At 43.3% G+C, this 24,729-nt stretch overlaps 1 protein-coding gene across 2 annotated transcripts in view; it reads left to right on the top strand.

Moving 5' to 3' along the window:
* PRKCA (protein kinase C alpha) overlaps positions 1–24,729 on the top strand; it is a 299,582-nt gene that overhangs the window by 265,545 nt on the left and 9,308 nt on the right. For both annotated transcript variants that reach the window (XM_029079758.2, XM_029079757.2), the window contains 6 exons: positions 1,673–1,764; positions 2,956–3,018; positions 4,974–5,112; positions 16,200–16,280; positions 19,823–19,930; positions 21,829–21,969. In XM_029079758.2, coding sequence (XP_028935591.1) covers positions 1,673–1,764; positions 2,956–3,018; positions 4,974–5,112; positions 16,200–16,280; positions 19,823–19,930; positions 21,829–21,969 — 624 coding nt within the window. The remainder of the gene's footprint in view (positions 1–1,672; positions 1,765–2,955; positions 3,019–4,973; positions 5,113–16,199; positions 16,281–19,822; positions 19,931–21,828; positions 21,970–24,729) is intronic.

Here is a 24,729-nt window from a genome sequence, read left to right as displayed (position 1 = left end):
GATCTCCAGAGTCCTGTTCGGCCCACGCAGGTCCCATTACTATGACTACATGCCCGGAAGATTTAGAAGTAAAAACAACAGAGGAATAAGTTCATCACAGCCTGAAGCTGATGACCAAAGAGCTAGTTGCTGGCCATTAGCTCATTTATCGTTCTCCCTTCCTCCTCCCCACGTACAACCTTTATGTGAAAGAACAAAGGAGAAACCATCTCTTTTCGAAAGAGAAAATCATCCTCAGCCTCTGTGCAGTGGGATTTTGGTAGTCAGCCACTGCATTTCCCCTGGTCAACATTTCGTCCCCCTAAGTAGCCAGGTCACCATGGTTGATCCAGGGAATGTTCAATCAATCTGGCAGCCAAGGGGAGAGATGGCATTGAGTAAACCACTGGATGTGGAAAGCAAAAATAATGCTCAGAAATATAATGCGTGCAAAAGAATACGTAATTAGCCTCTCAAAATTTATACTCTCTTCTCCCTTGCAGTAAATTTCATACCACATAGTTTATTGCAAAACCTAAACAAGAATTGCCATTTGTGTTCAGAAGCATTTTTTAAAATGTTTTGCCTGGGTCTGCCTCTTAGTGTAAAGCATGGTGGCAGCTCTTAAAAGGTCAGTATCCCCCAGGTGTCTTCGTTAAAAATAAGTAATTGGCCAACGGTGGAGAAATAGATCCGTCAGATCCTGTTGTGGCCAGAGGCCACCTGTGTACACTGAGAGGGAGGGGAAAAAGAGTAAGGCCAGTTGTCATAGTACTGAGAAGCCTTTTCCATCTCCTGGGAATCCAAATTATTGTGTAGAGTTCATTTAGCATGTTTACATATGCTCTTTTCCTATTGCAGGTAGGCAGGTTTATTAAATTCTTCAGGATAGCCAAAGCATAGACAAGGCCCCCATTCTCTGATGGGGCCATTTTACACTAAATTGATGAGGCATAGACGAGAGAACTGACTGGCTGGGTGTTGGTGGCAGACCAACAAAACACTGACAACTGGAGAAATGTGACAGCAACTGATCTAGAAAACCGGGCACAACTGAGACTTGGGTTTGAAAGGTAAGGTTAGAGTAAAAGAGGAGGTTAGAGATAGAGATGGATTTTCAACTTGGGTCCTGATTGGTATTTGGTAATACTCTTGGCATTTATTAATGGGGATTAAGACTGTGAGCCCCATTTGGGACAGGGACTATGTCCAATTTGCTCGTATCCACCCCAGCGCTTAGTACAGTGCCTGGAACATAGTAAGGACTTAACGAAGTCCCTAATTATGAAAATTATCATTACTCATTATTATCATTATTAATAAGTGCTTACCATATGCCAAGCGCTGTGCCAAACACTAGAGGTAGAAAGAAGATAATCAGATTGGACACAGTTCCTGTCCCATATGGGGCTCACAGTCTCTTAAGTGGGAGGGAGACTAGGAATTGAATTCCCACTTTACAGATGAGAAAACTGAGGGCCCAGAGACGTAAAGTGATTTGCCCAAGGTCACACAGCTAGCACATGGGGGAGTCAGGATTAGAACCTTGCTCCTTCCACTAGCCCATCTGTTATTTACCATCAGGATTCGACAAGATACAGTGTTAGTATTTATCGATACTCGATTGCCTGAGTTCTGAAATGGGATTTAAGGATGAACTAGCCCCATTCACCTGTTGGATATTGTATCCTAGGATCGTCTGTATTTTGTCATGGAATACGTCAATGGCGGTGATCTCATGTACCACATTCAGCAAGTAGGAAAATTTAAGGAACCGCAAGCAGTGTGAGTAATTTTCACTTCTCCCGCTTTAAGAAAAGCAATCCCTTAAGTAGGGCAGCTTGTGTGAAAGGTGTCATGGAGAAACCCAGTTCCCAAATTGACTGAAGCTCTGTAATCTTTGGGAAGCGAGTGTATAGTGCCAGTGGAACCTTCAGAAGAAGAAGAGTTTGTGTTGTCCCATACATTTCTCTGAATCCAGGCCATTCCATTCTCCTCTTATGTGTGTTAGAATGTATTCATCCCCCCAAAACTGGCCCTTGCTGGATTTCCTTTCAGGAAAGCCAAAATGTAGACATCCTTAAAATGGCATCCATGCCTCACATGGATCATCTGGGAAATGTGCCTAGAATTCTTTTTGGCATAAATAACCACTAGGGCAAATTTCGTTACCCAGGGGATTATTCCTCCTATTGATAATCAGTGGAAGATGTTGTAGCGCTCAAGAATTTGAGCTTGTGATCTGTAAGAAATGTGTAGAGGGATTTTACATATAATTACCGTAAGGCATTTCTTCCCTTATTCCCCATCGGATATGCTGTAAATTATCAAAACTTTAAAAGACACCTAGGTGTCAAGAATTTTCAACATTTTACCAGAGCTCTAGATCAATAGCCTTTTAATACTTTTAAAGTCATAGTATTTTTACACATGATTTAAAAGCATGGAGCAAATTCTGTTGTGAGCCATTGTGCACGATCAGTTATAGTCAGACATTCAGAAAGAAGCGATTTGAGCAGCCAAGCTGCCCATCACATTCTGAACTCAATTTCCGGGTAGTAATTTTCACCGCATGCTTTGGCAAAAGCATGTGAGAAAGCGAAGGGACGTTCACCCGACCATGTGAATCCGTGCTGTGACAGTTGAGGATTATAGCGGAGCAGGATTTTGCAAGAACACATTCGCCATGTGACAAAAGGGCAGATGATGCTGATTTCATGTATTTCATCGCCTGTACCCCTTGTCAGGAGAGTGAGAGCTTTTAAGGCCCTTTTTTGAACTCAGTATTTGGAACCTCTTTGTGCATTTAGTTCAATCCAAATCTGGCAAACATTCATAATGCAAAAATGAACTCTGGGAGGCACCAGCCATGGCAGTTCCTTTTTTTCTGGGAATGTGTTGATTTGGGAGTGTCAGAAAAAAAGACAAAAACGGGTGAGAGAGAGCCATAAATCTGAAATGGTTTTACTGTTCTAGGTTTTATGCTGCAGAGATTTCCATCGGATTATTCTTTCTCCATAAAAGAGGAATAATTTACAGGTGAGTGCTAAAGTGGTTCCCCAGTCCTGTCTATGGGGTGATTTTCCCAAGTGGGTGGACCAGTTTTTTTTGTTGTTACTTGAACTGTATAAGAAGAATGCCCCAGTCAGCCCTCTGCTGCTTTGGTGGATGTCGGTTGCAAGCCATCAGAGCCGGCTTCAGATGTTGGCAGCTCTTAAGTGGGGGAAAAAAATTGCCAGCCGCTCTCTAGTCAGTCGTCATTCAGCCAGTCGTATTTACTGAGCGCTTACTGTGTGCAGACCACTGTACTTGGGGCTTGGAAGGATACGAAGAGAAGCAGCGTGGCTCAGTGGAATGAGCATGGGCTTGGGAGTCAGAGGTCACGGGTTCGAATCCCAGCTCTGCCACTTGTCAGCTGTGTGACTGTGGGCAAGTCACTTCACTTCTCTGGGCCTTAGTTCTCTCATCTGTAAAATGGGGATTAACTGTGAGCCTCACGTGGGACAACCTGATTACCCTGTATCTCCCCAGCGCTTAAAACAGTGCTCTGCACATAGTAAGCGCCTTAACAAATACCAACATTATTATTATTATTATTACAATCTAACACTATAACAGACACATTCTCTGACACATTGCTTTTGTCACGTAATGCAATAATGTCAAACTGAAATCTTCCCAGGTTTACCTAGTCTTGAGCCTATTTTTGAAGGGGGCAGAGGGATCCTCTTTCCCTTTGGCTATCCATTAGGTCCCTATTAACCCAGAGGCCGCTTCTGAACTGTGGGACTCGGCACCAGAAGCCAAGGAAGAAGGAGGCTGGGTCTTTTCAGATTTTCAACAGCCACCACCTCAGCAGTTTTCCTTAAGTCAGCTAACTCTCTCGCTCACTATCTCGCTAACCAGTCCTGCTCGCTGCCATCTTGCCACAGGAAGTGTTCCCTGAATCAACACTTGAGAAAAGCAACACTCCCATTTTCTCTTGGTTCTTTCATCGTCCCTTCAGCCCCCTGTCAGTGGAGCCTCTTCTTGCGAGAGTCATTTTCTCCACAGCTCCAGCTGAAATCTATCAGCAGTCAAGATTCTGCCCTTCACTTGAAATTTCCTTTCATAATATGGTTATGTTCTCTGGCGAGTCCTGCCTCCTGATTGGCTTTCATTAAAATCAGCAGCGTGAATTACATTTATATTACTCTATATACATGGTGGCTCAAGATAAAGAGATTGCATGTGGGGTTATGGTGCTCTTTAAGTAGGGATTGAAACACTAAACCTTTGCACATTATAGGAGCAAAAGTCAAACGACAGACCCAAGGGAACAACCATCGAAAGTCATTAAAACTGCCTGCCTCTAAATTGAAGCTCTTGCTCATTTTGTTCGTTGCTTTAGGGTTCTTACAAGCTACATTTCTTCCAAAAAAAAAAGTCTGATACAAGCAGACCTGCCTTTGTGTAGTGCAGAGCATTGTACTAAGCATGTGGGAAACTGCAATATAAAAGAGTTGGTAGATATGCTCCCTGCCCAGAATAAGCTACAGTCTAGAGGAGGATACGGACATTTATATGAAGAAATAAATTGAGGATATGCATATAAGTGCAGAGAGGGGAACTGAGGGAGGGGAGAATAAAGGATGCAAATCCAAATGCAAGGGGGACACACAGGGAGTGGGAGAAGAGGAAATGGGGGCTCAGTCAGGGAAGGGCTCTTAGAGGACATGTACTTTTAATAAGGCTTTGAAGATGGTGAGAGTGATTGTCCGTGGCATGTGAAGAGGGAGGACATTTCAGGCTGTGATCATTGCTTAGAATTCAGATTTTTTGTGAGAGGAACTGAGGCTGAGGAGCGGAGGGGGACATACGGGCTTGGCCCATTGGGCATTCATCCTGAATCATTTGGCTGGCTGGCAGTCCAATTTGATTCTAATAGAGCTGGCCTAAATCAAATTGGAGCTTTCTTGTGAAACAAGAACTGATGCTCACCTGATTCCTTGCAGAGATCTGAAATTAGATAATGTCATGTTGGATTCAGAAGGACACATCAAGATCGCTGATTTTGGGATGTGCAAGGAGCACATGATGGACGGAGTCACAACCAGGACATTTTGTGGGACTCCAGATTACATTGCCCCTGAGGTGAGTTGCTGAAATTTCAGCTTGCAGAATTTGTAGATCCAGAGAGCAGGAGTTGGTTGCCTTTTTCCACATTTGAAAAGTGGAGTGGCAGCTTTTGCAGACACACTGTTGGCTTCATCCCGGGATTCCTGGCTTTCTATCCTCAGCATAATGCACCTTCCAGCTTGATGAAAAATTAAAAAAAGTATTCATGAGATTGTTTTCTAAAGGTAAAGTGCTTCACATTACAAGAAAGCAGTAGTGTGGTTACAACATCCAATGACATAAAGATTTGTGTTCCTGTTATCGCCTAATGCAAACACCCTATTTTGCATTTATATAGATTGTCAGGCGATCCTATTGTATTTAATGGATAGCAATAAAAGGCTGATCAAAGGGAGGTAGATGGGGTAGATTTGAACTTTGCACATTATTTCTTTGATTTTGACCCCACCCCACCCAAGAACAAGGTTCATGTTCTAGTTACCACCTGTGTATTTTTCCTAGCGCTTAGTACAGTGCTCTACATACAGTAAGCACTTGATAAATACTCTTACTCCTGTTGTAAGCTGCCTCCCCTCCCCCACCCTCTGCCAGGCTCTCAACCAGTCAATTGAAAAACGAATAGCTAAGATATTTTCCCAATTGGAATCCAACTAAACGGTAAGGGAGACTTCAATTTCAGACTTGCAAGAGTTTGTAAGTTGACCATTTAAGCTGCCATCTCAATCAACACCCCATTAAACCCCAGAATTCTTCCTCTTTCTCTCTTTTGACTCTACTGTTGCTAAGGGTGGAGTGGACTCCAGTGGAAAGAACGTGGGTCTGATAGAAAGCGGGGGTTCTAGCATGCTCAGGACCTCGGTCAAGCCACTCAGTTGTATTTATTGAGTACTTAGTGTGTGCAGACCATTGCACGAAGTGCTTGGGAAAGTACATTATAACGGCAAACAGGCACATTCACTGTCCACAGAGAGCTTACACTGTGCCGCATCTGTAAAATGGGGATACTGATACCTCCCGCAACCTAAATTGTGGGGATTACCTCTCGCAACCTATGTTGTGAGGATATGATGAGTTAAGTGATGTGAAAATGCTTTGGCAAAATAAAAGCGTGTTCTACAAATCTGAAACAGCTTTCCCAGAGGGAAAAGAGGGAAATGATAAGCTGGAAGCAGGGGTAAGTCGATGATGGAGCCTCAGGGTGTAACAGTAAGAAATATCACAGGGAAGAGAGTAGCTTTAGAGAGGAAAAGATCAAAAAAGAAATCGTTTGAAATTCTCAGCAGATAAGATATTAACTCACATCTGTAATTGAAAAAGGGCGTGACCTCTTTGAAAATGTAGTAGTCTCACCAGAACTAGGGATCCCAGCACTATCCCCTGGCTGTAGAGCCTAAACACAGTGCAGTTCAGAAAGTAGAAGGAAAAAATCAAATGGGTTTTGAATTGTTCTCTGAGCAGCAGCCATCAATCAGGAAGGCTCCTGAACCACGCAGAAAACCCCATTGGATGTAATCACATAGAGGGGAAAAATGGTGCCAGTAGTGCCTCTGACAATCAATCCATCAGTGGTATTTATTGAGTGCTTACTATGGGCAGAGCACTGTACTAAGCGATTGGGAGGGTACAATACAACAGAATTAGCACATTCCCTGCCCCCATTGAGCTTACAGTCTAGAGGACTTTCAGCAGATCCGTGTTAATGATGGCAAGGAAGACTTCATTCCAAGTCCTCATTTGTATTGCTGAAAATAAGGATACTTAGTTTGTACCATTCTAAAGCATGGACATTTTGATTTTTTTTTTCCAAATGAATATTGGTTTGTCTCATTAAGACTTAGAGATGTACCTTAGCACCTTAAACTTTCCCCTTCCACATCCCTTTCTGTCTGTCCTCCAAAGGTTAGTACTATGAAATAATGTCCAACATAGAAGAGGAATGACGTTCCTATGAACAATAGGGTAAAAGAAATGTGAACCCATTCTCAGACTCTAAAAGTGGCTTGCTCATTTTGGTCATGGGGCCAAAATGAAGGTGGAAATATGTATGGATAAAGACTTCCTCTTGGGGTGAAAAATAAGATCCCATGGTCTTTCCTTTGCCTCTCAGCTGTAAAACCATAGACCTGCTAAGTCAAGTGAAGGGTGTGGAAGGGTAGAATGTCCACATTCAAGATTTTAGAACTCGTGCAGAGGTTAAAATAATCTCATCCTCTGAGTAAGGTGTTCTGTCAGGCAGAAACAAAATGATTATCTTATATGGAATTTTCATTAATCGCCTATGTCGAGGCATAAATATTTATGGCTATTAGTTTAAAAACCTTGAAATCGATTCATTCTGCAGCGTCACCTTGGCCAGTCAAGAGGGACTGAGACAGATGGATGTCACAAATAAATATGCCGTTGGATTTGAAAGAGACATGCAGGCAAGGGGCACTAATCAGGAAGTAATTCCAGAACTGAAATTAAATAGAGTCATTGCTCGGATATTAAATACAGCCATTGCAAGAAAAATTCTAGGGATTAATGAAAAGGCTTCAAGATGACAGATCCTTTTCAGAGTTTGGGCAAACCTTGGTGAGCAAGATCCTTGAGGTCAGAGATCATGTCTGACAAATATTTTGTAGTCTCCCGAGTGCTTAGTACAGTGGTCTACCCACAGCAAGAGCTTAATAAATACCCTTTGGTTCACGGGAAAGTGAATAGGATTGTCCAGAGGACCAAAAATCTTGGAATTCTGTCATTTCCCATTTTTTTCTTAGATGGGAAGCTGCATGGCTTAATGTGAAGAGCACGGGTCCGGGAGTCAGAGGACCTGGTTTCTATCCCGGCTCTGTCACGTACCTGCTGTTTGACCTTGGACAATTACTGAGCTTCTCTGTGCTTTACTTCCATCATCTGCAAAATGGGAATTCAGTACCTCTTCTCCCTTCTACTCCCTCCTACTTCTCCTACTGAGAAGCAGCATGGTGTAGTGGATTGAGCACAGGCCTGGGAGACTGAAGTTTGTGGGTTCTAATCCCAGTTCTTCCACTTGTCTGCTGTGTGACCTTGGGCAAGTGACTTCGCTTCTCTAGGCCTCAGTTCCCTCATCTGTAAAATGGGGATTGAGACTGTGAGCCCCACCTGGGACAGGGACTGTGTCCAACTCGATTTGCTTGTTTACACCCCAACGCTTAAGACAGTGCCTGGCATAAAGAAAGCGTTTAACAAATACCATTATTATTATATTATAATTAATTATATTAATCATCATAAGAATAAGCCAACTATCTTATCTCTACCCCAGCAATGGTAGTACGGTGCTTGGCACATTGTAAACACCTAACAAATACAATTATGATGATGATCATCATTATGATCTGTCTCACTGGAGGAGAACAAGAAAAGATATTGCCTCTCTCTTTGGTTACAGCCCATTGTTTCTTTCTACGCATCTCGCATATTACCAAGACAGGCCCTTTCCTTTCATCAGTATCCCTCATTGAAACCCTTTTCTTTCCTCAGTATCCCTCACCGAGCCCTTCATTATAGGTCAGAGAGTAGCTTTAAGGAGACAGTAATTTGAGTTCTAAGGAAAGTCTTTCTGTAAGCAGGAAATAATTCAAAGCACTGGCATCAGAGAGTGAGGAATAGCCAGAGAAGCAGCATGATCTAATGGAAAGAACATGATCCTAGGAGTAAAAGAATGTAGGTTCTACCCTGAGAACAACCACCACCAAAACAACCGGGCTGCAATGATCTTGTGAAAAGAGCTGGTACTGGAAGTCAAGAGTCTAGGGTGCTAAATCCAGCTCCATTTCCGGCCTGCTGTGTGTCCTTAGGCAAGTAGCATAACTTCTCTGTATCTCTGCTGCTTTATCCGTAAAACAGAGATAAAATGCCCTTTCTCCCTCCTAGATTATGAGCGCAGTGCTGGGGTAGGAACTCTGTCCAATCTGATTATTTTCTAACTTCTGCATTCAGAGTGGTGCCTGGAACATAGTACGTGATGAGTAAATCCATCAGTATTATTTATTATTAGAAGTAGCAGAGCTTCTGCTTTTCAACATGTTGCTACCCCCTCCACCTCCACCCTTTTCCCCAGTCATTTCCCGAGGAAAAGATTGGACAGCCCATCTTCCAGTCCAAAGGACCCTCAAAACTCCAAATGTTGTGTGTATAGACTAACCCAAACAGCACCCTCCAAACTTTTTCCCTGCCAGAGAGAAGGAAAATCTTCCAAGTTCAAGTGAACATAAATGCAGCCAGGCAGTAAATTGTCACTCCCTCCAAACTAAGAAGAAAAGAAGAAAATGAGATCCAGCAAGAGAGGAAATCTAATCAGTGCCAAGTGCAACTCAGCACCAGTCAGCAGCTCTGCTCACAGGAGAGAATGTGCATCTGGCCAAGAGAAAAACTCCTCAATAAAAGAGAGAGTTACCAACAAAAGCCAGATTCTTTTTCATCGAAGGTCAATTGCCTGCCATTCAGAATCCCAGTTTGTTGACTCAAAATATCCTCGAGAAAAGATCATGCACCTTCCTTTAAAGGAAACCTCAAGAAAGTAAAGGCAGAACTCTCCTTTTGGGTCTCTTCCAACCCCCCAAATCCATCCTTCTCCTTGGAAACCTCCTGGGGGCCATCCGGATCCGAGGAGGAGGAGGAGGAGGAGGAAAAAGAGAAGAAGGAGAAAGAGTTGGAACAGCAGGCCAGAGCTTCCCTTCTAAGGGGCTTAGAATGGGGCTGGGAGGGTCCTGGAAGGCCAAGAGAGCAATCGGGAGCTCAGAGGATGGATGTCACAGCCATCGGGCCATTTCACAAAATACTCCAGGAGAATAAGATGGACACTTTCAGAGAAGCCCTTTCAGGACAAGATTCCCCTGATGGGCATATAACCACCATAATAGCTCCCTTAGAACCCAGGAATGACTTATTTGTTCTCTCCTTTTAAGTTACATATTAAATCATGTTACTTTGGCCGTGCCCAGAGATTCCACTTCGTGTGTCCTCTGAAAAATCTCCAGGGGCCACTCTATAATATAAGCCAGGGGCAAGGGAATATGCCCATCTCCAAACTAATAGGTTTGGCTTTATAAACTAAAGCCTAACGCTTCGTAACAAAATAAAGGACCAAAATGACTAGGAATCATCTCGGTTTTGATCATTTCAATTATTCCACATCAAAAAGGCTCTTCCTGTAGAAAAATAGGTCCAGCCCCCAGAATTAGTTTGTCTTCGCTACAGACGTTTATTCTGTTCAGTTTCGCAATTGACACTGTGAACGGCTCCCATTTGTTATGCGAGCTGGGGCCCCCGAGGCGGCGTGTGATAAGCAGGTTAGCCAATGAAGGTGGCAGCCAAGCATCTCTCTGGCGCCTAATTGCACCCCACCCCCAAAGCCACATTTGGACTAAACTCTCGAGACCCCCAGAAAAATAGAATCAACACCGGATCCACCCTATTCTGCAAAATCCCGGCTCTGCTTTATTTTTCACCTCCCAACTGAAGCAAAAAAACTCCCTATTTCATTTTAATAGGTGTATTCCTTCAGTCTGCTAGTGGCAGCCTGAAAGCGGTAAAGAGATTTGAGTCAACAATTAAGGAGTTTAAGTCTCTGACGACTTAACAGCAGAGTCAAATTAAGGTGCCCAAAATCAACAAAGATAAGGGAAAGTAGTGGAAAAAAATTCTCAAATTCAAAATTCAATGAGAGGGTTCAGTGGAGCGTCGCCTTTATTCTGGGATGACATTTGAGAACGCCTCATGGCCAGCATTACGAGGTTGTTATTTTTTGCCGAGTGAATTATTCATACCCTTAGAATTTTTTTAAATATTCATCATCATCATCACCGTCTTTCTTATCAAGAAGGAGAGGGGGAAGCTGAGCGGGTTAGTTGAGAAATCCATTCATTATTGCCTGCTGAGACACAGTGTGGGTTGGCAGGATACTTGAGGAACTGTATGGTGGAGGAAAGGAATAGCCACAGGGTGTTGTCTTTCTTGATTCAGCAAGATTCCCTCAAGTCATTTGGCTTAGTGATGGACATTAAATTGAAAATGAATCATCACAGTTGCCTAAATAGTGGTTTCTGCCGACTCCGACTGTCGTCCCTTGTGGAGAACACTAGCATCAGTGATGTCTTCTGAGGCCGATGCCGTTTCCTACTCTTTCTCAACATTTAAATCAAAAGTCGTTGTGTACATGTTTAGTTAAAAACAAAAACAACTCCTCACCTGTATCCTCTAACAGTTTCTCTCTTGCTGAGGCTGTACTGAGGCAGGGCCACCTTCAAGAGACTATTTGAACGCACCTCTAAAGATAGTGTATTCCCCTTCCTTTACAAAAAGGAGAATCAGAGTCTGGAATCCTTTGGATCTAGGAGTCGAATTCCTGATTTGGATTTTGATACTAGGGAGTCTAAGCCCCATTTCCTAAAAACTACTATATTAAGCTTTTTTTAAGAAGCTAAAACATATCTGGGCTATTCGTCCAGCCTGAACTTTGCCAAGCACGTTTCTTAAATTGTAAAGGTTGTGAGCAGACTTCACCTTTTCTGGAGTTTAAAACTAGCAGCCTCTGAAAAGACAAAGATGGTTATTTTGCCAAGACTTTAGTGTTTTAGCAGATTTAATTAAAAAAAATTTCTGACTAGAAAATAAATCCCTATTTCATGAGAGAGCTAGTAGTAATCGACTCACAATTCTTATTTTTTTATGATGGGTTTTTAAGCATTTACTATGTACTGTACTGCACAGCACTGTACTAAACACTGGGGTAGATACAAACTCATGAGGTTGGACACAGACCATGTCCCACGTGGGGCTCACAGTCCTAATCGCCTTTTTTTTTTTTTTTAAAGTAGACAAGGGGCAGAACCTGGATTAGATACCAGGTCCTTCGAACTCCCTGGCCCATGGTCTATCCACTGGACCAGGCTGCTTCTTAACTGAAAAGATTTCAGCTTAAACTCCTGTTGACTTAAGTTACTGTTCTTACAGAGCAATTTTTTGTCCAAGCAGCTCAGAGAACTCCATTGCTTTCAATTCATTCTAATAGTGTAGTAAAGTTTGAAGGTTTAATGACTTCATGGGCTACCAGCTACTCAACTCTTACATCAGGTTTTTAAGCACAGACTCATTTAAATTCACTATTTTATCTCCTGATGGACACCAGAGGCTTACTGCGTGGTTTGGTTTTCCATCTTGAGTCACTTCCAGAATCAGAGTAATGAAGCAAATTCTTCTTACATCCTTGATTTCAATTTAGTGTCTTTCTTTTCTTGTTTTTACGATATTTGTTAAGGGCTTACTGTGGGTCATACACTGTTCTAAGAACTGGAGTAAGTACAAGTTAATCAGGCCAGATGTACTCCCTGTCCCAAATGAGGTGCACAGTCTAAGTAGGAGGGAAAACAGGTATTGAATCCCCATTTTGCAGATGAGGAAACTGAGGCACAGAAAAGGTAAGTGGCTTGCCCAAGGTCACAGAGGAGGCAGGAAAGGGTCTTTCTGGAAGTCATGTGCCTGTATGCCATATCTGGCTATTACTTATATCTGTTGTTTCATCGATGATTTGGACAAGTGTAAGGACAATCATAGTAGAGCACCCAGGAAAAATGCCCTCTGGAGAAAAAGTCCAATTTCTCTCTTTTCGGATGACTTTAAAATAAAAAAGTCAGTGCATGAGGCTACTTACAGGGAAAGGTACTGATTGTCCTTGGGCATTAGTGACCTTTACAGAAATAACCTTTACTTTGCAGGTAAAAAAACCAAAAAACCTTTCATATACAGGATAGTGACTGTTTCCCTTTTTCTGAGACAATGACTCACTTGAACATGTTTTATATATAAAGGCCAGTGCTGTTTTATGGTGAGACCCTAGAAAGGTTTGTCCTTTGAAGCTGGACCATCGATTTTATCTGTGCCCCCAGGAAGTCAGTGATAAAGGGGAGAAATCATAGCTATCTAGTGTGCACTTGATGAAGGGGAGAGGAATGTGCATTAATCTGTTCGGCATCCTCGAATGCCCACTGTCGAGCATGGCGCATAGACAGGGCAAGGCTCGGGTGCCAAGAGGTCATGGAATTAGAACCCCCCCCCCCAGGTAAAACCAAAGCCTTGGTTGTTTTCTCAATCTTTCATGTATAAGGGATCCATCCATCTCTGGTGTTTTCTCTCCTCCGAGCCTAAAGCATTTAGCCGTGTCTACTCGATCTCTCCCTGAGTGACTGGTCTCCTCGGCAGACAACTACCCAAAACCAGAATCCCAACTAACCTGAAATAGTCAGGGAGAAGGAGAGACCCACATTCCCAGTTCCCTTCAAGTGTGGCCAGGTATTTCCAGCCCTGCTCAGAGACGGCAGATGTATATTCCCAGCATTCCCTCACAAGCCGGCAGGCCTCTGGTGGAGGGGCGTGCCCAGGCACTTTTCTCTCTTCCTGCCCCATTGGTCATTTCAAATCCTTGGTGGGCACAAATGAACTCATTAGAGCCACAGTCCACTAGAAGGGCACCTCTCCTCTGCCAAAAGGCCAGGAGGGCATCAGGAGCATGTTAAAAGGCAGCCGAGGTGGGTCTCACTTGGGCATGTCACTGTGTGTGCAGTTGTTATTAACACTGTGAAATTTACATTGAAAATCACTTGCCTGTGTTTTACTTCATCATTTTGACAGGGGCACACCGACAGTTACTTCCTTGTGGCTATGGGTTAATGAGAAGTGTATGATAGCAGAAGCTCCCCACTGAGTATCGATATGCTTTACTCTAATGATGAGTTCACGGAGGCAAGGTGCCACCGTAAGCACTGTGATTTAGATGTTTGCCCCTGTCCATTTCTACTGACAACTTAAGAGCATCCATTAACAAGCCAAAGGGTCGCAGATTTTAAATTTTGCTGAAAAGAGGCACTCCCGTTATTCTAAATCACACCCTACTATTACTCCTGAAGGCACTGTAATTTTCAGATAGCCTCTGCAGTCTTGATTTGGAGGTACCAAGTCTGCTCTGTTGAGCTGACAAATGCCATCTCTGAGGAAATTGAGCCTTTATCAGTCGAGTTTGTTTTTTCAAGGATTTGGCAAATGAGAGGGCGTGATGAACTCCGAGTCAGGGGAAAATGAGGGCTGAGTGAGGGAGAAGTTAGACTGGGCAAGAATAACCTTGTCGTAAGCAGGGGTCTAATCATGGAGCTGCCACCATCTCCCTTCTCACAAGCTCCTTGGGCAGTTTCTTCCCTGGTGTAATTGAGCTTTCGTCCCACTGCTCACCAAAATGAAGTTCAGAGAAACAAGAAATCGAGAGAAAGGAGGATTTCAGAATCTGGTTGGAAATTTTTTGGTGGCTTTCCATTTTAGGAGGATGTCATGGCCACGAATCACAGGCAAATGCCTGCCCAGACCCTCTAAATGGATGAGAACCAGCAAATCGATTTCTGAAGCTCTGATATAAAAAGATGGTTAGAGTGTAGGCTCTTTTCATTTAAGTAATTGTCTTTTCCTGTGAAAAGTGCCATCAATAAGGGAAATCAATAAAAATTATTTTTTAAGCCTGAAAATGCAGCATGGCTTACTGGAAAGAGCTCGGGCTTGGGAGTCAGAGGTCATGGGTTCTAATTCCGACCCTGCCACTTGTCTACTGTTTGACTTTGGGCAAGTCACTTAACTTCTCTGGGCCTCAGTTACCTCATCTGTAAAAATGGGGATTAAAAAAATGTGAGCCCCACATGAAACAATCTGATTACCCTGTATCTACCCCAGTGCTTAGAACAGTGCTCTGCACATAGTAAGCACTTACAAATACCATAATTATTATCATAACACTTAAAGTCTCTCTGTTCAGCACCCCAAATCTGACATCCTAAATTCTTCAGATCATGTGCACCACACACACCGTTTAACTGTGGAATGTCTTTATCATCTCTAAGCCCCCTCATCACACATTTAATTAATGTAGAATTACAGTTGAAAATATATAGTGAAACTTGCTGGTGGGGTTTGAGGAGATATAAGGATGTTCTAAATTGTTGAAAAAGTGCCATGTTTCAGTATTAGCTTATTAAACCCATAAAGCATACATGTGGTGCTCTCTGGCATCCAAATAGAGGGACCCCAAGCTATAGTTTATCCTTCAGATGAAGGTCGTGAAAAGACGTGTGAGTTTTGCTGTCGTTCCTGGCCTTTGGGTTAAGCTTGCTTTTTTCATAGAGTTGATTTTTTTTTTCCATTTACACTTCCTGCAAATGTCCTACAGGCTGTAGATAAACAGGAGGGCTTACTGTTGGGCATAGTCTTCCTGTTGAAACAGAAGCTCCATGTGCCTAAGTAAACAGGGAAATTGATGGCTCGGTCCATCAATCGATGGTATTTTTATTGAGCAGAGAGTTTAAGCCAGAGTAAATGGGGTCCGAATGACACAGCTCCAATTTAAGAAGCGGGCGGGGGCATTTTAGGTGTTGGTTCACTCACCCATTTGTTATGTCTCAGGGAATAGAGGGTTAGGATTTTGTAAGTGTCCTGATTTTAAGTCTTAAATGGATCTCATTGTTTTCATCAATCCAGTTATGCGACTAGAAACTTTTTTAAAAATTGTAAATGACTTTCACATTATAGAGAGATTAGGATTTCACTTAAGAGATGTACTACGTGACCAGTCATGTCGTTAGATTTGTTTCAGCTTTTTGAGCTCTTTACTTTGAGAAGATAGCTGCCAGTTGTTCTGCAAGATTAAAAAGTCTAGTCTGAAAGTAATTCAAGGTTTAGCACACTTGATGATGGAAAACAGCAGTTTGGTTGAGTGGAAACTGAAGGCACTTGCATGCTACCAGGACCATGCTTATAGAATCTGTATTAACTCAGGTCGGTCCTCAGCCAGCACATGTAGAGTATGGTCAATCTTTTTACGTCTGTCACCTCCTTTAGGGTATAAGTTCCATGAGGGCGAGTATTATGTTTTATACTTCCCATGTCTTAATACAGTAGAGGGTATTGCATTCATTAGTAACTCAATAAATACCATTACTCTTACTTGGGCTGCTGTAGAATTAGACTTCATGAGTGTTACAGTCAAATACATTTTTGCTGTACTCCAAATAGAGCAATTTATTTTTGATTCCTTCTTCCCACAGATTATCGCTTATCAGCCGTATGGAAAATCCGTGGATTGGTGGGCTTACGGCGTCCTGTTGTATGAAATGCTAGCTGGGCAGGTAATAACTCACTGTATTATGACAGGAATTCTGTGCAGTTTGGTAGAAATGCCTGGTTCCATTGAATATACACGGTTGATCATGCCTGAAAGTCCCTCTAATGACAGCCACCTTTACCCACTTTCCACTGCAGCCAAGACTCCAAACCAACTTTCAGGGCAGGGGTACAAGGTGAGAGTTCACCCGCTTTTGATCCAGTCATCAGCAAAACCCTGGTTTATTCAGAAGGATGTTATTCCTGGGGACCTTTGGCTGAGGCTGTGAGATGTGAGGCTGTGTGACCAGTGGCTGCCCCAGCTGTGAGATGTTCTAACTTTCCCACAGTCAGAAGTCAGCATACAATTCCCCTGTGACAAGGAGTGCCCCCTCATGAGGAAGTTTCAGAAATGAGAAAAGAGGAAATAATTAGTATGTATATATTAAGTGCTAAGTCTGAGTGCTTAGTATTTGCTCAGCACTGGGCTAGATGCACAGTCCCTTGGCCACAGGAGATTCACTATCTATCTGATCCCCAGTTTACAGATGAGGGCGTAAACTTGCATATCCCTAAGCCACAAATGTTAGAGGTCTCCTTGCCAACCATCAGCGACATTATTTAATGTAGGAAATTGGTAATAAGTTCCTCTTTTTAAATCATGTGAAATGAATCAGCGTGGGACTCTGGATACCGTTCCTTTAAGGAGAAGAATGAAGCCCAGCCTGCTCCTGCAGTCCAAGTCCAATATTAAGCAGCATCCCCTGGGACACAAGCATAATATCCCTTTCGGCACGCTAGTCATTGGAGCGGGCTGGATGAAAGCCCGCTTGTAATGTTATTGCCAGTCCTTTTCAACCGATTAGGTGGCTTTAATGTTTCTTGACCTGAACAGAACACCCTTTCAGAGAGTGAAGTCATAACGAAATCAGTTATTTCCCTTCTTTCACTTCAATCCTCTTCTCTCTAAGGTCTGACCTTCCTAAGCAGCCTTTGCTTCCTGACTGCATGTTGGGAAGGTGGATTTTCATTCTATTGGCTGTGCCTATGTGGAATCCAGTTGTGAATACAGAGCTGAACAGAAAATCCCAGATGATTTGGATGTTTTCACAAGGGCAGGGGAATGAGACTCCATTTTCCCAGTAGGCAGTCGTGAAAGAAATGTTCCCGATAGGCTCTGCCACACTGGATTCAAGTCTCATCATCACTGGCTTCCCAAGCCAACCTCCAGTCGACTTCAGAGGGAGGTCTAAGATGAGGGAGGGTTGCTCGGGAGGTGAAAGACCGCAGCAGTGATTGGCTGGCTGGTCTCTAAGAGACTGGTCCCGTGTAAGCGCAAACAGAGGAAGACGGGTGTGTGCTTATGCTCCCGTAACCAATTTAGGGCACCTCTCTAGCTTAGCTTTCAAGTTCTTTCAGATTTGGCCAGCAGGTGACAGGTGCCCTGAAGAACCAAATTCTGTCTCACCACTTCACTCCCCCATCCCTGATGCTTCCACAGAGGATGAGGGGAGACAAGTGTGAGTTGGAATATTTCAAAAAGCCTGATACATTTTCAGCGATCTCCGTCGTACTTCTTCAAAGGCTTTCATGTTTCCCTTTGAGCATACGGAACTTCTTGCTGAAAAGGCAGTGCTATTCAGAGCTGACATTTTTGTTTTAAGGAATTCCAACTACTAGTTCCCAGTGGTTTCAGACACCTGATGATTCAATTCAGAATATTCCTCCTCACTCACCTACTCTTCAGCACACATTCTAGTTCCAGGGGTCAGGATTCATTGTGGAAAGGGCAAAGAAAATTCCCTTATGCTTTGCTGAATCCAGGGCAACCTCAAGCAAGGATTTAATACACACTACTGAAAATAAAAATGGATCACAGATGTGGAGAGAGGATTACAGTCCTCATTTCTGCTCTATAATCAAGAAGACATTTGAAGATCAAGCAAAAATGAAATACTGAGTTTACTCCTTTCCAGTTATATTTCTTCAATTGCTTTTCATTGAACATTAGAAGCAGACCGGGTCGTCTATTCACAATGAGGCTTTGCTCAGAATTCTGAACCTCCAGGAAAAGATGGCTGCACAGTTTAAGTAGGAGGGCGTAGGATCTAATTTCCCCAAATCTCGATTTTACAGATGAGGTAGTTTAGGCACAGACAAGATTGCTGACTTGCTGAAGGTCACAGAGCAGACAAGTGATGGAGCCAGGTTTAGTACTCAGGTCCTCTGACTCGCAGGCCTGTGCTCTTTCCACTAGGTCACACTGCTTCCGGACGGGAAGAACAGGTGCTCTAATGTAGGTAGCATCCTCATTCAGGCAAGTTCCTTAAGCTTTGAGCCAAGAACTGGCCAATCAATCTAGCTTCTGTGGGCTAGATAAATCATCTGAATGCTAGGGGCTGGGTCCCCAGAGCAAGGGCTGACTACCCAAATAAGTCTTGGAAGGTCTAAGAGGACCAGGGAAATGGTTTAGAGAGATCCACGAGTCTAAATAGCAAAATGAAAGGGAAAAAAAAATGCCAAGAGACTCCTGTCTAAACTGCGGACCTTGCCACACGAACGGGTAATATGGTAGGAGGAGTGCAGCTTTTTAAAACTTCATGATATTAGAAGGAAAGGGTTGGGGGGAAAAGAGAGAAATGAACACATTGAATCACCCTCAGTGCACTGGAAATGCCTGTCCAAGTTTCTGCAAACCCTGCTGATTTGGGATTGACCCTGTAAATCATAGACCAATTCATAACCCATTGGGCGGGGAAAAATGTATTGTCCAGGAGAATGCTGATGACACCTGGATATATGTATATAACAATGTATTGATATAGCTGCGAGGCTGGACAGAACCCCAAAAAGGATGACGATCCCATTCAGACTGGAACAATCCAGACCAGTATCGCCAATTCAAGATATTTGATCAAAATTGAATTGTTAACACATAATTACATTCCAATTACAATTGTTAGCACATAAGATACATTGATTTTATTTTGTTTTCAGATCATTAAAAGCACTAACCGAAAATGTTTTCCCCCAAAGATTGCTTTTGGCTGCCTGGGGCAAGACAATTAAAAAAAACCCAACCAAACACACAACCAGCGATCTAATTAAAGATAATCAAACAAACTCTCAAGCTAACGAGAGTTGACTCTGGAAGCTGTGGAATGAACAGAAGCAGACTCTGTTCCTCAGGTCCTAATGGCCATTCCGAAGAGATGCTAACGAACAGTGCCATTCTACAGTCTAGAGAATGTACATTCTACATTCTAGAGAAGCAGCGTGGCTCAGTGGAAAGAGCATGGGCTTGGGAATCATAGGTCATGGGTTCAAATCCCGGATCAGCCACTTGTCAGCTGTGTGACTGTGGGCAAGTCACTGAACCTCTCTGTGCCTCAGTTACCCCATCTGTAAAATGGGGATAAAGACTGTGAGCCCCACATGGGACAACCTGATCATCTTGTATCCTCCCCAGCGCTGAGAACAGTGCTTTGCACATAGTAAGCACTTAAATGCCATCATTATCATTATTATTACTACATATTTGTCAATCTCACCTCTTTTTGTTCCCCAGCCTCCATTTGATGGTGAAGATGAGGATGAGCTCTTCCAGTCAATAATGGAACATAATGTTTCGTATCCAAAATCGCTGTCCAAAGAAGCAGTTTCCATTTGTAAAGGGGTGAGTCCATCTCTACCTTGTCCTGCCTTCTTTTTGCCTCCCTTCAGAACCGTGGACCTGAAGTTTCAGTTAGAAACTGCCCTTTAGTCCCCACGCAACACTGTTCAGAAGAAGTGGCCCTCAAGCCCCTGTCTCTACTCTATCTTGCGTCAAAGCTAGAACTGGATGAAATTTGCCTTTGTGACTTGGCTCATTTGTAGTGGGGAAAAGTGCTGGTTACAAAATAGTCCCAGATGGATTTGCAGTCCCAGGTGTGTTGACTGACACTGAGCACGATCTCGGTGGGAATCAATCGAGGGTGTTTATTTATTAGGCGCTTACTGTCTGCCTAGCACTCTTCTGAGCACTTGGGTGAGTTCAGCAGTGGTGGTAGACACATTCCCTGCCTATGAGCAGTTTACAGTCTAGAGGGGGAGACAGACATTAAAATAAATTACGGCTGTATACATCAGTGCTGTGGGTTTGAGGGTGGAATGAATATCAAGTGCTGAAAGGGTACAGATCCAAGTATATGGGCAGTGCAGAAGGACTCCACATTTTCAGTGCTCCCACAGAATCACAACCCATTGGAAGTGTTCACTTCTCTTAAACCCCTTTCTCTCTCCGCTATTTACCTTTGTACGTATTTTGAAATTGGAAATATTAGATCTTGGCATTTACCAGACATACAAGTTTTGTTACGGTGCTGTCAGAGGGAACACAGTCCTTTCACACAAGTCTTTCAGAGTTCAATTTTAATGCTTGGCCATATTTTTCCAACTATTGAGCGTTACCTAGCATTGTGCGTTTTATAAAGAGAGCCATTTGGGAATTGTACCTTGAGGGAATTCACTGCTCAGTATTGCGGCTCTTTGTCATCATATTGAAAACCATTATGCAAAACCTCCTCATCCAATTTAATTTCTTAGCTCCTGCAAGTGAAAATCAGATTCATTGGTGTGGCAGGTGTTGGTAAGATGACAGAGCTGTGAATCATAGGTAGTCACAGAGCTGTGAATCAAATGAGAGTGCCCTAAACCTTCTGCTGGGATGACAAGAACGGGGCTTTGGGATCATTGCTTATTTCTCACTTTGCATCCCAGAGGCACCCTGGTCAGCTTTTAAATGGTTTTGAAAGACAAGCCATCGAAAGGGTTCACTCACTTCCCAGAAAAGATCCTTTTTCCCCTCTTTGCCCTCCAAATTTCCTAACGATGTCTCCAGAGCATGGGGTGGATTGGCTCCCCGGTTGGGATGCCGTGAGCAGGGTTAGCCCTGAACTCTTGACAAGTGTGACGCTCAACCCAAGGATCCAGAATCCTGTGACCAATGTAGGGCAAGCCCCTGGCTGGTTTGATCTTTCTTAGGCTGGGTTCAGTAGCTTGGTTTGAAATAAATTGATCCCAGATGCCCTCGGTACTGCTTTATGTTGACCTGTATCTAAAGGGAACAGCTTGATTCAGGAACAGCTGGTGTTACCCAGTTGGTATTTTAGAACCGAACTGGCTCTCTTCTTTCCTAGCAGTGTGTATCGCAAGCCCATTTCTGGGTTCTGAGAGGGCAAAGCCTTGGCGTTTCCCATCGTGCACACCAGGGTGACAGAGTAGAAAACTGTAACACGGTCATTACTGACTACCTTCTCTTCCCTCACCCCTCAGTCCTACTCCTCCTGGCTTGCCCCCGATGGAAAAGCAGTGCTCTGAGAGATTGTTTCACAAAGTGCAAGACCTGAGCAACCTGGTAGTTCTCAGGCTCAGGAATTTATGGCAGTTCTCGGGCCCCTGCAGACTCCACCCTTAATGGAGCTAAGGACCAGAAATGCTCCCTCCATTGAACTGCATTTTCAAAACCAGGACAAACCTGGCAGCCACCAGCCTCTGGAAGACCGTGTAATCTTTCGGTTACCTGTTGCTTTCTAGTTAATGACCAAGCACCCCGCCAAACGGCTCGGCTGTGGGCCTGAGGGAGAACAGGATGTCAGAGAGCATGCGTTCTTCAGGAGAATCGACTGGGAGAAACTGGAGAACAGGGAGATCCAGCCACCATTCAAACCGAAAGTGGTAAGTAAACACGATCTTTTCCTTTCCCCAAGTTGAAATGTTTACTTAGAGTCAAATAGAGGCCCGGGAGTCAAAAGGAGATCGTGAGACCCATCCCGGCTCCTAAGGAGGCTTTGACTTGCAGTGTTGCTTTCTAGCCCCTGGCAGTTAAAAGTGCTCTTTACTCCGAGCGCGATTTCCAGTCTAGGCTCCCCTCAGCCAAAAATGCCAGCCCGCTGGCCATACTTTCCCATCATCGTAGAGGTGAGGTTCCAAGTTTGTATCTTTCTACTGTGATAAGGAACCGTTTTGCCCAAGTATAATTTTGTTTGTCATGGGCTTTCTTCAGTGTGAAAAACTATTGGTCAGCCTTGAGGATATACAGTCTCAAAATAAAACTTTCAAAAGGGCAACTCACGTGGGCTGGAAACAGAGAACACATTCCCAATTTCACACAGTTAATTAGCCAACAAGTTTTCACAATTCCTTTCTTATTTTTTTGGTAGCATCATCATCAAAATGTGCTTGTGTTCCATCCATTCTGGGAATCAAATCACTACTGGTGAATAGACCTTATTTTATTTATAGACTGTTTTTATCACAAAGTGAAGAGAAGTTGATACTCATCGGGTCAGTCGCTGTTCCTATGAACTATTATTCCAAAAAGAGCTACCGTCGCTTCTGTTCTTTGAGGCTGCAGAGGTGGCAGTTTTAGACAGGGGAGGAGGGAATTGTCCTGTGATTGTAGCCCCGATTTTTTTTCCAAAACCCAAAAGTATGGCCCGAGAAGAAAACGTAGGTGTGCATGATAGATTAAGCTGTTGGTGAATCAGGCTGAATTTCATGTTGTAATTCTTTGCTACCGTCTCATTTTTATCGGAATCTCTGAAGGTGAAAAACTGAAAGGCCCACAACCACCCATCATTCCTTTAAAGAAACAACATGTAATTGCATAGAAAAGGGCTTTTAAATACATGGGGAAGATAGAGGTGATCAGATCAGATATAGTCCCTGACCCACAAGAGACTCACCCAGCAGGGACTCTCTCCCCGCTTTACAGATTAGTCAGCTATGGGTCGGAGAAATTAAAATGACTTCCCCGAGGTCAAATGGGAGGACGTTAGTGGAACTGAAGAACTTGAACCTGGGTCTCCCAACTCCCAACTCTTACTACTTGGCCACACCTCTGGCTCAGGACCCCTTTCAAGCAGGATGTTCAGGACAAGCTCACACACCTTTCTTATGTTAGCTTGCCCATCCCCCATGAATAGTTTCTGGAGGTGAACAGTGCTGTCAACTAGCAGGAGGCATCCAGGGTCCTCGGAAGTTCAACCAGAAAAGATGACTCCAATAAACATTCCGATATAGACATCAAATCCATAAGGATAGCTCTCCTCTGGCCTCTCAGGGAAATCCTCCAGGCAAACCCGAGGGGATTTGCAAGCTTTGGTTCTACCCAGGTTAATTATAGGAATCCGGCTAGGGTGACCCACCTTTGATCTGAACTAGTTCTCCCAACTCACTTAATGCTCTATGAAGGTCTCTCCGGGAACAGTCCTGGAGCAAAATTTCTTTTCGATGTTTTTGCATTTTAAGAGGATTTGACAAAGCATCATCAATCATGAGCTCCGTAGAAGTAACCGTCCAGAACTTACTCTTCAAAAGAACTTTTTAGGAAGAGAAGGAGGAAAGTAGGGTTGTTGTGGGGTAGGGACTGTTGTTGCCCAACAAGTTTGTGTAGAGAACAGGTCCAGTAAGTGGGGATAGACCAGACCCCACAGGTGGTTTGCCTTTGGCTTCCTGGTGGAAACTGCCAGCCCTGAGTTCCTGGGGCCAACCGAGAGGAGGATTGTTGAGGTACTACCCCAAGCACCTCCAGTGTGGACCCACAGACCAAGTATCCAATTGAGAGCAATCTTTGCTAGTTTAGTTCACTAGGAGTAAGTAGCTTTCATTATTATACTTTAAGGCAAACAAGGAGCTCTCTTCCCAGTAATACTAGGAAATTTTAACAATCTATGTGAGGAACCCAATCATTTTCTACCAAAAAAGAGAAAAATGTCTACCCATTTCATGTCCAGTACTCTGTTTGGTCTCCAGTTGCTATCATGGTTAGCCAAATCCTTAGATGCCTACAAGGCAAATAATTCCCCGAAATCCCCATCTGTTGCCTTTTCTAAACCTTATTGTCTGGCCTTAGCATTTCAGTAGTATGTATTTTTCTGCAGTGAATGTCAGGTGAAGAATTCTGTATTGTTATCACTTGGATTGCAACATCAAAATCAGTTTTAATTCTGGGCAATGTTGCAAAAAATAGGTAAAATCTACAATCTAGCCTGAAGAAGTGTCAGGTTTTTTTTTTTTTGTCATTTTGTTTTTAATGACACTTGCTAAGTGTTTACTATGTGCTAAGCACTTGGGTAGATATAAGATTATCAGGTTGAATATGGTCCCCATCCCACGTGTCTCACAGTCTAAGTAAGAGGTAGTAGGATTCAACCTCCATTTTTACAGATGAGGTAACTGAGGCACAGAGAAGTTAAGTGACATGCCCAATTCACAGAGCAGACAAGTGGTAAAGCTGGTATTACAGGTCCTCTGACTCCCAGGCCTGCTGTTTGGTAATTCCTGGAGGAAAAATGCACACTATGAACAGTAATGAAAAAACAGAATGTGTATACATTGATTAGAACGATGCCAGTTTAATTACATCTCTAAAGTCTGACATATTCCGTAGAATGCTTCTTGAAGTTTGGCACACCTGATCTTTCAAATCTGAAT

The sequence above is a fragment of the Ornithorhynchus anatinus genome, chromosome 15 (assembly GCF_004115215.2).
Source record: "Ornithorhynchus anatinus isolate Pmale09 chromosome 15, mOrnAna1.pri.v4, whole genome shotgun sequence".
Lineage (NCBI taxonomy): Eukaryota > Metazoa > Chordata > Mammalia > Monotremata > Ornithorhynchidae > Ornithorhynchus > Ornithorhynchus anatinus.
This window is presented reverse-complemented; position numbering and strand designations above follow the sequence as displayed.